Below are 13,301 nucleotides of genomic sequence, written 5' to 3'. Positions count from 1 at the left end.
CCCCCCTTTCCATACCCTCCCCCGTGCTGGTGTACGGGTGTCCTCGATTCGAAGATAAGCACACTCACCTATCTAGCTAGCTGGCTAGCTCGATCCGAAGATAAGCACAGACCTCTAGCTAGCTGGCTAACTCGGTGTCTTGTGGTGCCTGGTTGATGAACCACTCCAATAAGAGACACTACCCCCTTGCCGAGCGAGAGAAGGAACTCGAAAAGCGAAATTCAAAGCCTTCTCCTTGGACAAGGGATAACCCGAGAGAAATGTCTGTCTATGAACTGATGAGAAGAAAAAACAACCTGTGTACAGACGAACTAACCTGTGTGAGTTCGAAAGAGGTGGCAAGACGGCTACGTAGCTGAAAGAGGAATGTGGAACTGAGGCCTAGTCCCCCTCCCCCTGCTGCCCCAGGAGCCCCGCCTGCGAGACTAGCTGCGGCTGCGGCATCTACACCATAGCCATGGGCCTCGAGGAGATTCAAGTCCACACTAAGAGCTTGGAGTCTGAAAAATGAAGGAAAGAGAAGAAGAACAAGACAGGTGCAAATAATGACTTCACCTAGATGACTCATGATGAGGAAGAAACAAAGGCCATGTGCATGCATGGAAGAAATCGCTGCTGGTGCTCCTACTGCTGCCGTCGTTGTCTCGACCGGCCAGGAGGATCCTCCTTTCAGCAGAATCATCACCCCATAGTAACCTACCGTATGATGATCGGGGGATCTCCTTCTATAAGAGATTTCTGCATGCGCCAATGAAGAAAAAGCTTTCTCATGTTTACACGCAGTGGACACCGCATGCATGCTGCACTATACACAGCTCGATAACCCCCCCCCATCACCGCCTATTCATATGATGAAGGTAACACAGAGAAATTCATCTCGTAGACGACTTACGTGCGTAGATCGGAGACAGCTGTGACCGTAATTTCTTTCGGTAGGGAGAAGGTGATCTGCGCATTTTGCTTCAAACGTATAGACACCTCGCGCTTAGGGATCTTAGAGAAGTGAAGACGAAGAAGAATGGCATCGACGACTCGTCTCCGCAGTTCTTTCGCGTTTTCTACAGGCATGATTTCGCAACATCCATAGAGACACATCCTCCGTTCTCTCTCATTCTTCTCTCCGCCATGCTGTTCTCGACAGATATCTAGAAAAAGACAAACCTATAAAGGGGAGAGGTCGTATCCCATCTTAGAGAGAATAGAGACGTAGGAAGTATGATTCACACTCCACCCATACAGTCTATCCACACAGATAGTGTTCATGAATAGACAGACAGACAGATAGAGAAGTAGATAAAAGATAGATCAAAAAGAGATGAAGGTATCTCTATTTAGTAACGTCCTAGAGCACGATCGCATCCACGTGTGTCGACTCATTCTTAGCTACCTATCTATACAAGCAGATTCGCACTGCAACAAGACATCGAGTGAATGATACGAGGGAACACGTCCACATAATGCACTTGCTCTTCTCTCTCCAGGCGACCACCTCCATATCTTCATCCCCCTAACTCCAGCTGCCGGAAGAAGGCCTTAAGAGTACATGGCGCAGCGTCGCTATCCAAGTTCGGTGTCTCTGGACCACACATCACCTATATTAAGAGGAATATGTCTGCTAGACACATTCTCCATTCTCAACAGATGAGACCTCTCGATGACTTCATCCTAGCCATACCCTATCCACGTGAAAAAGCAGATCGTCTGGGAAAAAGCTAGCTAGCTAGCAATGGATCTTCTCATAGTCCTTTCACGCACCCGCCTTTCCTCTCAAGTGTTATGTGATTGGTTTGCCTCTACTACAGAACACCTCCCTTCACATCTTCACGAGGTATGCCTCCCTTCACGTGGGCTTGGTCTTGCAGAAGACTGATTCGCTCCTTGTAGGGGGTATACAGATAGACAGTCACATGGATGATAGATAAAGAGAGACTTTTCATAAGATGCATGCAAGAGCTCAATCTTCTTACCATCTTGACTCTCGGCCAAACCTACACCATCAAGCTGGGAGGTCCAATAGGGAGAAGAAAAAGCACGATGTCCTTCTCTTTCTCCTTCTGCTTTCTTCTCTTCGCCATCGATGGTATCCTCCTTTTCATCTTCTAGGGCCTTGGCGTTGTTGTATCTTCTCTTCTCTCGCAGAGACGAGACAACCGCTACGGAGACAGGTTGCTCCAGAAGTTGCTGAGGTAACTGAAGAGGAAGACGTCGATACGTGCCTGTAGAGAGAAGATCGACGGCTGCGTCAATAAGAGGGGGCGGAGGTAACAAAGCAGGAAGCTCCTGTTGGAGTTGCCATTGAGACTAAAGAGAAAAAGAAAGAAAGAAAGAAAGAAAGACGGAAAGGAGAGAACAGATGAAGACGAATGAATCTACATGGAGGTCTTACAACTTGATGCCTTAAGGAACACCAGAAAGAAAGGGAGACACCCTAGTATATATCGAAGCATGCACGAGGGCCCTCCCCTCACTCTGAAGTGACGAGAAAAGCACAACAAGAACATTCCACATATCGATATACATTTACATACATACACAGACGTGTATAGACATAGATATAGAAGATTTGTATCTGTGTAGATATGTAAATAGGGATACCATAGGAACACGACCAGACCAGGAGGATGAGAAATATAGGAAGACATGCTCTTAAGGAAGTCACACTTTGTCTCTCTCCCCCGTTGCTAAGCTCCGGTCCGCGTTATGATCGTCGCCAGCAGCATTGTCATCAAGCTAGTCAAGCGCAAGTGTAAGACTAGCAGACGTTTGCGATATGCATGCGAAGGAGAAGAGAAAGACAGAGCAGCAGAGTAGATCGGAAGAGAAAGCAGGAAATGGCGCATCTGTGTGTCGATAAGAACACTTTAGAGTTGACTTCTTTGAAGAGAAAGATAACCTCTTAAGAAGAATTTAGCCGACAGATGAAGAAGGAGGAGAGCAAATCGCTTGAGGTCTAGTCTACAACTTCTTCCAACGTCTATTCTACAGAAGGACCACCACTCTAATATAGCTCTTCATGCATATTTATGAAGGTACGTCAAGAAGGAGTACGGCATCTCTTTCTCTCTATCTTTCTCTCTATATGTAAACATATACCTATATAACATATATGTATATATATAGAGAGAGAAAGAAGACGTACTTCTTCTTGATGTCTTCCTACGTCCATATGTCTTTACATGTTTTATGTCGGGAATGGAGCAAGAAAGAAAGAAAGAAGAGAAGGTCAAGACACCTTGTTTCGTACAGGAGAGATGTGTTATGTATGTTGCATGTATCCCGCCTTTGTGTGTCTCACCATGAGAGCATCCTGACGTATTTTTTGTTTCTGCTGGTCCATATCAGCGATTTCTTGAAGAAGTTCTTCTACAACATGATGGTGGGGTTGCTGGTACCACCCCACGTCCAGTAAATAGAGCTTAAGAAGAATCTCTCGGCTGTGTCTGCAATACTGAAGTAGCGCGGTCCTTAACATACATGCAGCTGTACGACGCGCTGCTGAAGCTTCACTTGAAGCGTCATATATGGACCCTCCTAGACCTCCTCCTATAGAGCCTGAAGATGAGGAGGACGAGGAGGCAGTCGGGGCGGTAGCACCCCCACTTGTATCTCCTTCACTTCCTCCTGCTTGGCGTTTCTTCTGGCGTTGCTGTTCTTCTTCAAGTTGTCGAAAGCGAAGCATCTGTGCATGCGCGACTCGGCTGCATGTGCGGAGATCTCGAAGGCATCGCTGGACTGCTAGGAGAAGAAGAGGTTGAAGAGGCTGGCCGCGTGTCTCGTGGAAGTCTGGGGTGAAGGTGTTCTTAGGATAGTACTGTGAAGGACTGGCAAGAAGAGGTGGAAGAGGAGAGAGACAGGAAGAAGAGGGGGGAGGAACGGACATCGAGGGTGGAGAGACTTCTTGACCTGGAAAGGGTGCGACGTTCTGCATATTGGCAGGTTGCTGTAGAGGAGGAAGTTGCTGCTGAGGATGAAAGAAAGAAGAGGAAGGAGGAGGAGGAGAAGAAGAAGCGTAAACGGGGAGATGCGATGAGGCAGACTGCAGAGAGGCAGGGTCAACAGTAGGTGGGCGATTCTGCGGCTGAGTAGACATCGCATAAGGGAGAAAAGATGAAGAAGAAGAAGAAGGAAGAGAAGGTGACTGGGTAGGTGTAGAATTAGGAGCAAACGAAGAGGCATGAGGAAAAGACGATGAAGAAGAAGGACCAGGGGTAAGAGAAGAAGAAGGGAACCCACTGGGTTGATCTCTAGATGGTAGGGTGGCCATGGTGTTAGGGGTAGACACAATAGGCGTCTGAGGAGGAGGAGGAGGAGGAAACGTAGAGACAGACTGAGATGAAAACGAAGCAAAAGAAGAGACACCTCGACCTCCTCCCCCTCCTGGGGGGCGTATAGGTGTGAAAGATGACGACGGGGCAGGAGGAGCAGAAGAGAAAGAAGAAGTCTCCTGCTGTTGCGTCTTGGAGACGCGAAGAGAGAAAAGAAACGATACAAGGAAAGTCAAATAAGAAGAAGAGTTGATCGACAGTGCTAAGGAAAAGAGCGAGAAAGCATGGAGAATAGAAGAAAGTCTTTACCGGACATGTATCGGTCTCTCGACAGACCTATATCTCTCTCTCTCTGTATCTGTTTCTACCAGAGTGGACTGTGTCTACTACCGATCTAATCCATCACTCCCAAGGGGGGCTGCTGAGGAGCCGTCTAAATACCTATGGAGTTGTGAGAGGTGTCTGACGCTCTTCTACTACGAAAAGAGAATCTACGAGATAGAATGAACGAAAGCATGTCACTAATATGTGCAAACGAAAGACCCAGAGGCGGAGAAGAGAACAAGAGAGGGAGGAAGAAAAAGGCATGAGAGGTGAGATCATGAGAAAGCCGCGAGCTTGTCCTTAGCTTGCCTCTATCATCTCTTCGGCCTTTCTTCAATGGGGGAATTCGGCACCCCTGGACAGGATAAGGTCGTGAACTGACGAGATCTTCATAACGAAGTAGAAATACAGGAGGAGAGATGAGATGGATCTATTGAGGGGAAGACGTACAGTGACTGTTTTTTTTTTAAGGACCGTGGAGAAGAACAAGAAGGAAACGACAGGGGGTGTCGCAAGAACTCGGTGCGCTGTGGAATGATCGAAATCTGACGGCAGGAAATAGAAGTGCACGAGGGGAAAGAAAGAGGCTCTCTGAAAGAGATGAGTTCTACCCGAGAGATGAACGGGGAGAAAATCCGTCCATTCATTCATCACTACCTAGGGAGGCATTGAGTTCCGTGCCACACAGGGACTTGACGTGGACAAGCGATGGCGAAGAGCTGAGGTGTACATACACCCGGGGTGGATGAAAGATGGGAGGAGGTAACAGCAACCAGCCTCACAGCTGCTCCCCCCTCCAAGAGTCCAAGAGATCTTTCTCTCCTTGTGATAGACGAGCTTCTTAAGAACATGAGAAGAAAAGAAGAGAAGGAAATAAAGGGCAGTTCACAAATACATCTCCAGAAGCAAGAGACACAAGACACTTCCATCCATCCATCCTCCACGGGGGATGTTTGCATCCCATCCCCCCCCTCCCTTAGTCCCTCTGCTCTCCTGTCGCTGCTATCTCCTTCGTACTCATCCTGAACCATAGATCACCTCGCTTTTTTGTCTCTTTCTCTCTCAAGAAGGGACCTCACGACCACTCCTGGGGTGTATGTACAAACAAACTTATCAAAGAGGGCGCCTGCGCCGTCATCATTCTCCATAAAGGCAGGAAGCTCACTCTATATAGGGAATGGTCTATGAAGAAACGACGGCATTCCTCCTGGGACACACTCGACAAAACGCTTCTACAAACTCACCGCCTTCTCGATGCATGCACTGATAAAGATAAACCGGTCTGCAAGGTGAGATGTTTCTCAAAAAGACCAGCATCGAAACGAGCAAAGAAACAGCTGTCATCGCGCCGATGCATGCAGCCCAATGTGAGTCGTGCCTTGAGCTTCTTCCCTAACACAGTCAGCATCGACAGAGAGAAAGAGAGAGAAAAAGAGCAAATCTTCGGTCTCCTTCGATTGTGTCTGGAGCATTCCGTTTCCGCGTCCGCTCTGAGGTCTATTTTGCCTGCCCTCTTGACTCCTCTCTTGTTTTGCATTTTCTCTTCGTCAGTGTGTGCTTGTCGAGTGCGGCTTCTCTCGATGCGTCCGAGCTCCTTGCTGCATGCTGGCTGTTCTTTTCCCCGCTGCCTTTCTTCTCCTTTCTTCTCTCTTCATCTGTATGTGTTCTTCCTTCGCTCTCTAGATGCAAGCTCAGCTATCGCGCTCTTTTCATGGAGCATTCTTCAAGAGAGAGCTCTGTTCCGTTCTCTGCATCTCCCGAAGTCGACAGCCCTGCTCTGTTGTCTCTACTCTAACGGCGGGGGACACGCGACTGCTGCGAAGCTACAGAGAGATGGATAAAGAGATAGATAGATAGGACGGAGCTGTGTATCAACTGTCTTTCGATGCTCTTGTCTTGTAGAGATTTGATACCTCTGTCGTGTCCCTAGAGCGACTCTCTTCTTTAACAAGTCTACTTTCCGTCGATTTGAAGAGATACAAACTAAGAAAAGGCAGGTTTTCTTTCACAGTCGTTCAAGCTCCTGTTTGGTTTGGAGTGTACATACAGCTCATCAGTGAAGACAATGGGTAAGAAGAAAGGAAAGAAACAGGAGGGGGGAGGAGAAGGAGGGGGGGGAGGGAAGAAGAACGGCAAGGCTCTTGCTAAAGAACAGAAGCGCAAGCGTCAAGAACAGAAAGCCAATCAGAAGAGAATGAAAGAAAGAAAGAAAAAAGAAGGCTTACATGATCGCGGGGTAAGGGCCAAGCTCCCTCGGCTTTAGCTTTCTACACAACACCGTACAGGTCGTTGTATAGTATATATATATATATATATACATATGTATATGGGCGTTATATATCTGCCTGTATCTATAGCTTTGTCTATACAATATATCTGAATATATATACACGTACGTGTGCGGTATATGTACGCCTATATCACTATCTATACGTTCTATATAGATGTGTACATCTATGTGTGCCCTACCCTATGTCTTTATATCTTTGAATATATACATAGAAACAATTATATCCCGTATACATGCATCCGTATATACATGCTGATATACTACGTATATATATATATATATATGTATATATATATATATATCCACGTAACGAATATCCCTATCTGCGCATTCCAGAACATACAAGTATATATATATATATGTAAATACATAGATAGGTAGATATGTATATCTGCCTGTATCTGTGGATCCTGAAGTGTAATACCGTTGTTCTCTAGTCGCGCAACTCTGTTCACGACAGGAGTGTTTTCTCCGTTGATAAGGCTTCCGATCCCTATCTTTAGATTGTTTCTCTTGCTTCTCCATCTGCATGCACTTCATGTCATTCATATCTTCTTCTTCTTTCCTTGTACGGTCGATATGTACTATCCACCTCGCGTCTCCCTCCTCCGTGCCTGTTAAGGAAAGAAGTGATCTACCTTCCTCTTCGTGCGCTCTCTTTCTTCTTCTTCTCTTCCTCTTATGTTTCTTCATAGATCATCAGCACCCTAGCCCTCTTCTTTACACCCCCGCCTCCCCGGTCGTTTCCGTCTCTTTCTTGTCTGTCTACTTCCTTCTCCAATCTCTTAAGAAAGCTTCTCGGCAGCCCGTGCTGACCCAGCAAAGACCGTTTCTTCTTTTCTCCTTCTTCTGTTCCTTCTTCTTCAGGATGACGAAGAAGATATCGAAGAACTTCTCAAACGCTTAGATCAAGAAGGAGAAGCTCTGAAAGCTGCGGTCACAACCGTCCTCCCTGCGCCTCCACCTCCACGGTCTCATACATCTTTCACGCTTCTTCCCAAGTAAGCCAGTCACCCCGGGCAGGTTATATCTAGACTCTCATGTTCGTGACGTGTAGTTTCTTCTTCTCTCTCAACGAATCTTATGTGTCTGAATGGATTCTTTATCGATCCAGAATTCCTTTAAGCCTGTTCAAGGGGTAGATCAACATCTTCTTAGTCTTTTGGAATTCCACGGCCCTCCCGTTAGTATCGAGGTTTTATGAAGAGATAGATGCGGGGAACCTTCTCTCAATCTCTTTTTGAATGGAAGACGTGCGTGTACAGTGGGGAGTCATTCTGTCTCTTTCTCTGTCTTTCTTTCTATCTATAGAATCTCCTAACTAGCCTAGCTCACCTTCTTCTGTAGGATTTCCTACACTCTCGGGAGGTGTGTCTACTCTCACCCGGGAAGGACAAGCCCGATCAAGAGACTGCTAGCGGTCTTCTGGAATGCACTTCCTTTCTGTATGCCTGTGAGAGAGAGATGTAACTGGCGCGACTAGAAGATGTCGGCTTGTCTAGCATTCAACTCACTCAAGTGTACGTACATCCCATTCTTGTTTGTAGAGACATGCTGCTGGCCGTAGCTCCTCCTGCCTAATAGTATGTGCTTCAAGCATACGTCTCCATCATCTCTTCGGTCTCTGTCTCTCTACGTCTTCCATCTCTCCTTTCTGTGTATTCATGCTGGCCTTCTTTCTTCTTCTGTTTTCTGCTGATACCTCTTCGCGCGTCTCTCCAACTTTCTTTCCTTCTTTCTCTCCTTCACTTTCTTGAACTGTCCTTCTTCCTTTCTTTCTTCCTCTCCTCAACTTTCTTCTTATCCTTTCAGTAAAGACATTCTCATGTTCGGAGGGGAGAAATACGACGGTCAGCGAGTGCATGTGTTTGGGGATCTCCATAGATGGAATGTTGAGAAGAATGAATGGAGACACATTCTCTCCCCGGTTACGCCCAAGGCTCGCTGCAGTCATCAGGCAGTTGTCTACAAGTAAGATCAACGTCATACAGGTGTGAATGGAAAGGTCCTTGTTCCTCTTCTTTCTTTTTTTTCTCTCTTTCTTCTGTCCTTTCCTTCTTTCTCTCACTCTCTCTAGCTCGCTCTTCTGGATCGACAGAGGAATGGGAGGTCGATGAGGGATGCTTTTAGCCTCTCTCTTCTATCTTGTAGAGAGATACTTCACTCTCTGTGACGGTGGATACACCAGGCAGTATTTGCCCACTTATATGTATATATATATATTCATGTATGGATGTATATACAGAAAGAGAGGGAGGCATATATATGTATGTTGCAACTTCCTTTTCGTTGCTCCAGCATCTATATGCATACATATATACATATACATCACGTGTAGTTACGTTCCCGTGTGTGAACATCTGTATATAGGCCTTTCTTCTCCATGTGGCGAGGCTCCTTCCGTAGATGGCGCAGCTACAGTTGTGGTACGGACAGCCTTCACCTCCCCAAGGTTTTCTTGCCATTTATATATATATATATTATATATGCATTATTAACGTGATACGAGACGACGTTTCCTGTTCTTCTTCTTGCTCTGTCTTTGTCAGTGACTGTGTCTATATCTTCGGTGGAGAGTTCAGCACGTTCTATCAATTCTTTCACTTCAAAGACTTCTGGAAATTTTCTCTCAAAACAAATCTATGGACTAAGATCGAAGTCGCCAATGTCGATGAGGTCCCTCATGCTCGCAGCGGTCATCGTCTTGTAAGCTCGGAACGGGGTAGGGAGGGGGGATGGCTGGAGTGTATGTACACCGTAAAGACAATCTCTTGACTAAAGTATGGACGTGTGAACCTGATGGAGGCGTCCTCAGGGATCAAGGGCCATGTATGTATGTATGCATGTATGTATGTATCAATGCGTATGTATATAAGAATATCGCCGTGTGCTCGTGTACGTCTGTATGAATATGTATCCAGGGGTGAAAATGTATGGATGTGTAGGGGTATGTGTATGCATGAATATGTACGTATGAAGAGGTATGTGCGTGTGTATATGTTTGTATGAGTATGTACGAATATATATATGTATGTATGTCTGCTTGAATATATATGTATGCATGTATGAATATGTATATATGTATGAATACGTATATACGTATGTATGTATGACTATATATGTGTGTACGTACTGCGTTTGATGGTTTGGTATGGATTCTTCCTTCCCCGAAATAGGGCGCACTCGTGTGTGTCCTACTAACCAGTCGCTTGAAGCAATTAGAGAAGTGCACGGCGACAGATCAGAAGTCATCCTAGGCGACCGCCCTAGATAGAGGGTTAAAGATAGATGGATAGATCCAAGATAGATAGATAGATAGATTTAGATAGATCGATAGCGTATGTAGTTTACCCATAGATACTCCCCCGTTAATATAGATATATCTGTTCACTTGTCCGTGCGTACTGAAGCGTGAGTACAGAGAGATCTATACGATATGATCAATTCTTTTCACTCTCTATGAGATAAGGAGGGAGGAGGCGCCTGTAGACGACAGCAGAAATAGAAGCCTATATATCCTTCTTTCTGTATCTGTATTCTCCATCGAGCCCTGCTATAGAAATACAGATAGTGGAGACCTTTCTCGTCTTCCCCACAGTAAGGTGAACTCCACATTAGCCAGCAGCCGTAATCTATACGACCTACGGACCGTAATCTTTTCACTTGAGTTGTGCGTGATTGGCTGTATGCGTCTCACCATCCATCGCTCAGGCTATATGGCGCAACCTTCTCATTCTCTTTGGAGGCTTTCATGACACTACCAGAGAGACCCGTTACTTCAACGATCTTTATCTTTACTTCTTCAACGAAAACAAGTGAGAGAGGAGACTCTCTCCTGCTGCAATCCGAATGCATCTCTCTCTGTCTCTCTCATCACCCCTCTACTACCCAGTATAGTATGGCTAGATCCGCGGTCGCCCTTTCGTCTCGTCTGCTATGTCAGTGTTAGGTATCATTTCTGCAAGTCTCTCTCTCTCTGTATGTGTACATAACCTTCCACGCATTCTAAGAAGATGATCAAATAAGAGAGGGGGAAGAAAAGAGGGTCATGCCAAGATCGAGGCGACGTCTCTTTCTATTCAGTCATGCCCCCGACTCTTCGTTTATACTGACAGCTTCAAAGTGGAGCTCTCGTTGTGTCTATCGAATCGCAGCAGAAACAGTTCGGGGTCGGTCTCGCCGTCTCTGTCTCCATAGGACTGGGGAAGCATGCGCCTACTCCTCAAGGCGCCTGACTGGTGTGCTGTCATAAGATCGACTTCTTAGCATAGTAGGAGATGTTTACCTTATCAAGACATCTTGCTTTTCTCTTAGAGGTGTCAAGTCTCCGGTCTGTGATGACTTGACGTGAGAAGCTTAGAACCCCGTTAGACTGTGTGTGTCTATATGTCTAGCTAGCTAGGTGTCTATGTGAATGAAGGCACGCACTTTGATTTCCGTGTGTACCTCCGCTTCGCGACTGCATGCACTGAAGCTGTTTAATGAGAGAATACACAAGGAAGCCTAGAATGAAAGAAAGAAACAAGATAAAGACAGGAAGCTAGATGGAATTGAGGAGAAGAGGGAGTGTCTATCGTGTCTTGATGTCTACTTCTTCATATCTGTAGATGGCGTCGTATAGAATACCCTCCGCATGCAGCCGTCCCATGTGCCCGATCTGGCTGTCTCTTCCACACCTATCCTTCCGGGGACTTTATCTTCATGCATGGTGGATTTGCTAAGGTCAAGGATACTGCAAAGAAGGTTCAAGGCAAGACCTATACGGTAGGCCGAGAGGCGCTTGCAGGAAGGGGTGTAATCTGCAGGGAGAAGAAGGACGGTTGCTTTGTAGTCTGTCGTTTCTATATGCTATGATACACAAGCATATACATATCCTCTTCTGAGAAGTTCGAGAAGAATCCTTGTGCGCGTGTGTTGTACTGCCATAGGTAGGGGGTGAGTTCATTAGGAGGATTGACACACTGATAGACAGCCTTTCTCAGATTCGCTTGTCTATGTCCGTGCCTCGTAGTATGTATACATATATATATGTATATCAATACAAGTATGCGTGTGTGATACTCGGACTTCCCTGATCCTTCACGTTTTGCATGCACCCCCCGTGCGCGGGTTGATCTCGGTGGTATCGGGCTTAGTTAGCTAGGCGGAGGCATAGCTAGGGGCCGGGGTGTCTTTGCATGTATAGAGATAGACAGGTAAGACTACTGCAGGATGCTCGAGACATTGTGTCTTGCAGGATACATGGATTCTCAACCTTAAACCTTTGACGAAAGACCCTCGAAAGGATGTTCCTGTCTGGGAGAAGATTCGCAATACAGGCTCTGTACCTTGCATGCGGACAGGTAGGTCCCCCGCCGAGAGTTCCATAGGATAATGCAGCCAAATAGAAAAGACTCATGCTTCCCTATGCCACCCGCTTCTTTCCCGTCTGTTACTTTTGCCCCAGTAGAAGGAATAGGAGTGTTATATCAGTTGATTCTTCAGTAACCTTATCATCTATCCCTCTCCATAGTATCCCTACTCTTACTAGGCTCGCCGACATGCCTTCTTCTCAATTCGCATCTGAAATATCCGTACACATAGAGAAAGAGAGACAGTCCCACGCTCATAAGGAAGACGTCTGCACGAGACACACATGTATATACACTGCTCCCATATGTACTATACCTTTCCTCTTGCGATTCCTTATTGATGGAAGGAGTCTTCTCCTTGGCAGTTTAATACCATAGATCTAAGGTGTACATACATCTCTTCACATCGGCTACAACACAAAAGGACTCCAAGTAGATACTCATGTGTAACTAGACCTTTCTCTCTTTTTTCTTCTCCCTTTAAAACATCTGCTCGTTATTATCGTGTCTCCTATCCCTCTCTCCCCTCTCTCTTTAGATGTTTAAGCTTCGCCGGTTCTTCAGAGGCTGGCTATTTGCTTCAGACTCCTTTTCTCTATGCCATTTTCTTTTCAAGACATAGAAGATCCTCTTAGAGCTGCTTGAAGAGAAACTAGCTTCATTCCAAGCACACGTATAAACCAACATGGCGATGTAAGGTCTTCTTCATCGTAAACTCTCTTCTCATTCTTTCAAACTTAGAAAAGAAACTGTTCAACCTTCCTTTCTTTCGGTCGTCCTTAGTGCTTATGCCGAGAGACATGCATAGCTGACCAAAGACTCTCCACAAAATGCAGATGTGAGAGCTTTAGTTTCTATACCAAGGAGAGGAGATTTGAGATGACCGCCTCTCTTCTTCTTCTTCATTTCTTCAGGTATGTCTGGAGCCATTTATAGGAATTCTGTGATCGTCTTTGGAGGCGTGGCCGACGATGACGACGGCCAAGTGAAGATAAAGAGTACCTTCTTCAATGACCTCTATTCCTTCGATCTTGAACGCAAGTCAGTCTAAGAAGAAGAAGAAGGAGAAAG

At 46.0% G+C, this 13,301-nt stretch overlaps 2 protein-coding genes across 2 annotated transcripts; one reads left to right on the top strand and one right to left on the bottom strand.

Annotated features, from left to right (window-relative positions):
* Positions 1–319: 319 nt before the first annotated feature.
* On the bottom strand, positions 320–5,603 carry CSUI_007526 (mediator complex subunit med14; the record flags this gene model as incomplete). The annotated part of the gene is made up of 6 exons (XM_068067671.1): positions 4,899–5,603; positions 4,283–4,527; positions 3,296–4,078; positions 1,968–2,301; positions 893–1,058; positions 320–500 (listed from the first exon to the last, which is right to left on the bottom strand). Coding segments are annotated over exons 3-6 (1,314 nt in total), but the record flags the coding sequence as incomplete, so codon positions are not given.
* Positions 5,604–6,012: 409 nt separating this feature from the next.
* On the top strand, positions 6,013–13,269 carry CSUI_007525 (kelch repeat-containing protein). Its single transcript, XM_068067670.1, has 8 exons — positions 6,013–6,825; positions 7,747–7,880; positions 8,692–8,850; positions 9,429–9,585; positions 10,591–10,664; positions 11,227–11,643; positions 12,116–12,221; positions 13,145–13,269. Exons 1-6 carry the CDS (start codon positions 6,655–6,657, stop codon positions 11,228–11,230), a joined length of 699 nt encoding a protein of 232 aa, XP_067920353.1. The 5' UTR covers positions 6,013–6,654; the 3' UTR covers positions 11,231–11,643; positions 12,116–12,221; positions 13,145–13,269.
* The last annotated feature ends 32 nt before the right edge of the window (positions 13,270–13,301 follow it).

Source organism: Cystoisospora suis (genome assembly GCF_002600585.1).
Source record: "Cystoisospora suis strain Wien I chromosome Unknown contig_3977, whole genome shotgun sequence".
Classification (NCBI taxonomy): Eukaryota; Apicomplexa; class Conoidasida; order Eucoccidiorida; family Sarcocystidae; genus Cystoisospora; species Cystoisospora suis.
The sequence above is the reverse complement of the archived record's forward strand: the minus strand, read 5'-3'. Positions and strand labels throughout refer to the sequence as shown.

Coding starts and splice junctions, on each gene's coding strand:
- CSUI_007525 (XM_068067670.1), top strand. CDS start 6,655: ATGGGTAAGAAGAAAGGAAAGAAACAGGAGGGGGGAGGAGAAGGAGGG. Junction 8,851..9,428: donor CATCAGGCAGTTGTCTACAA/GTAAGATCAACG, acceptor TGTCTTTGTCAG/TGACTGTGTCTATATCTTCG. Junction 9,586..10,590: donor CTCGCAGCGGTCATCGTCTT/GTAAGCTCGGAA, acceptor TCCATCGCTCAG/GCTATATGGCGCAACCTTCT.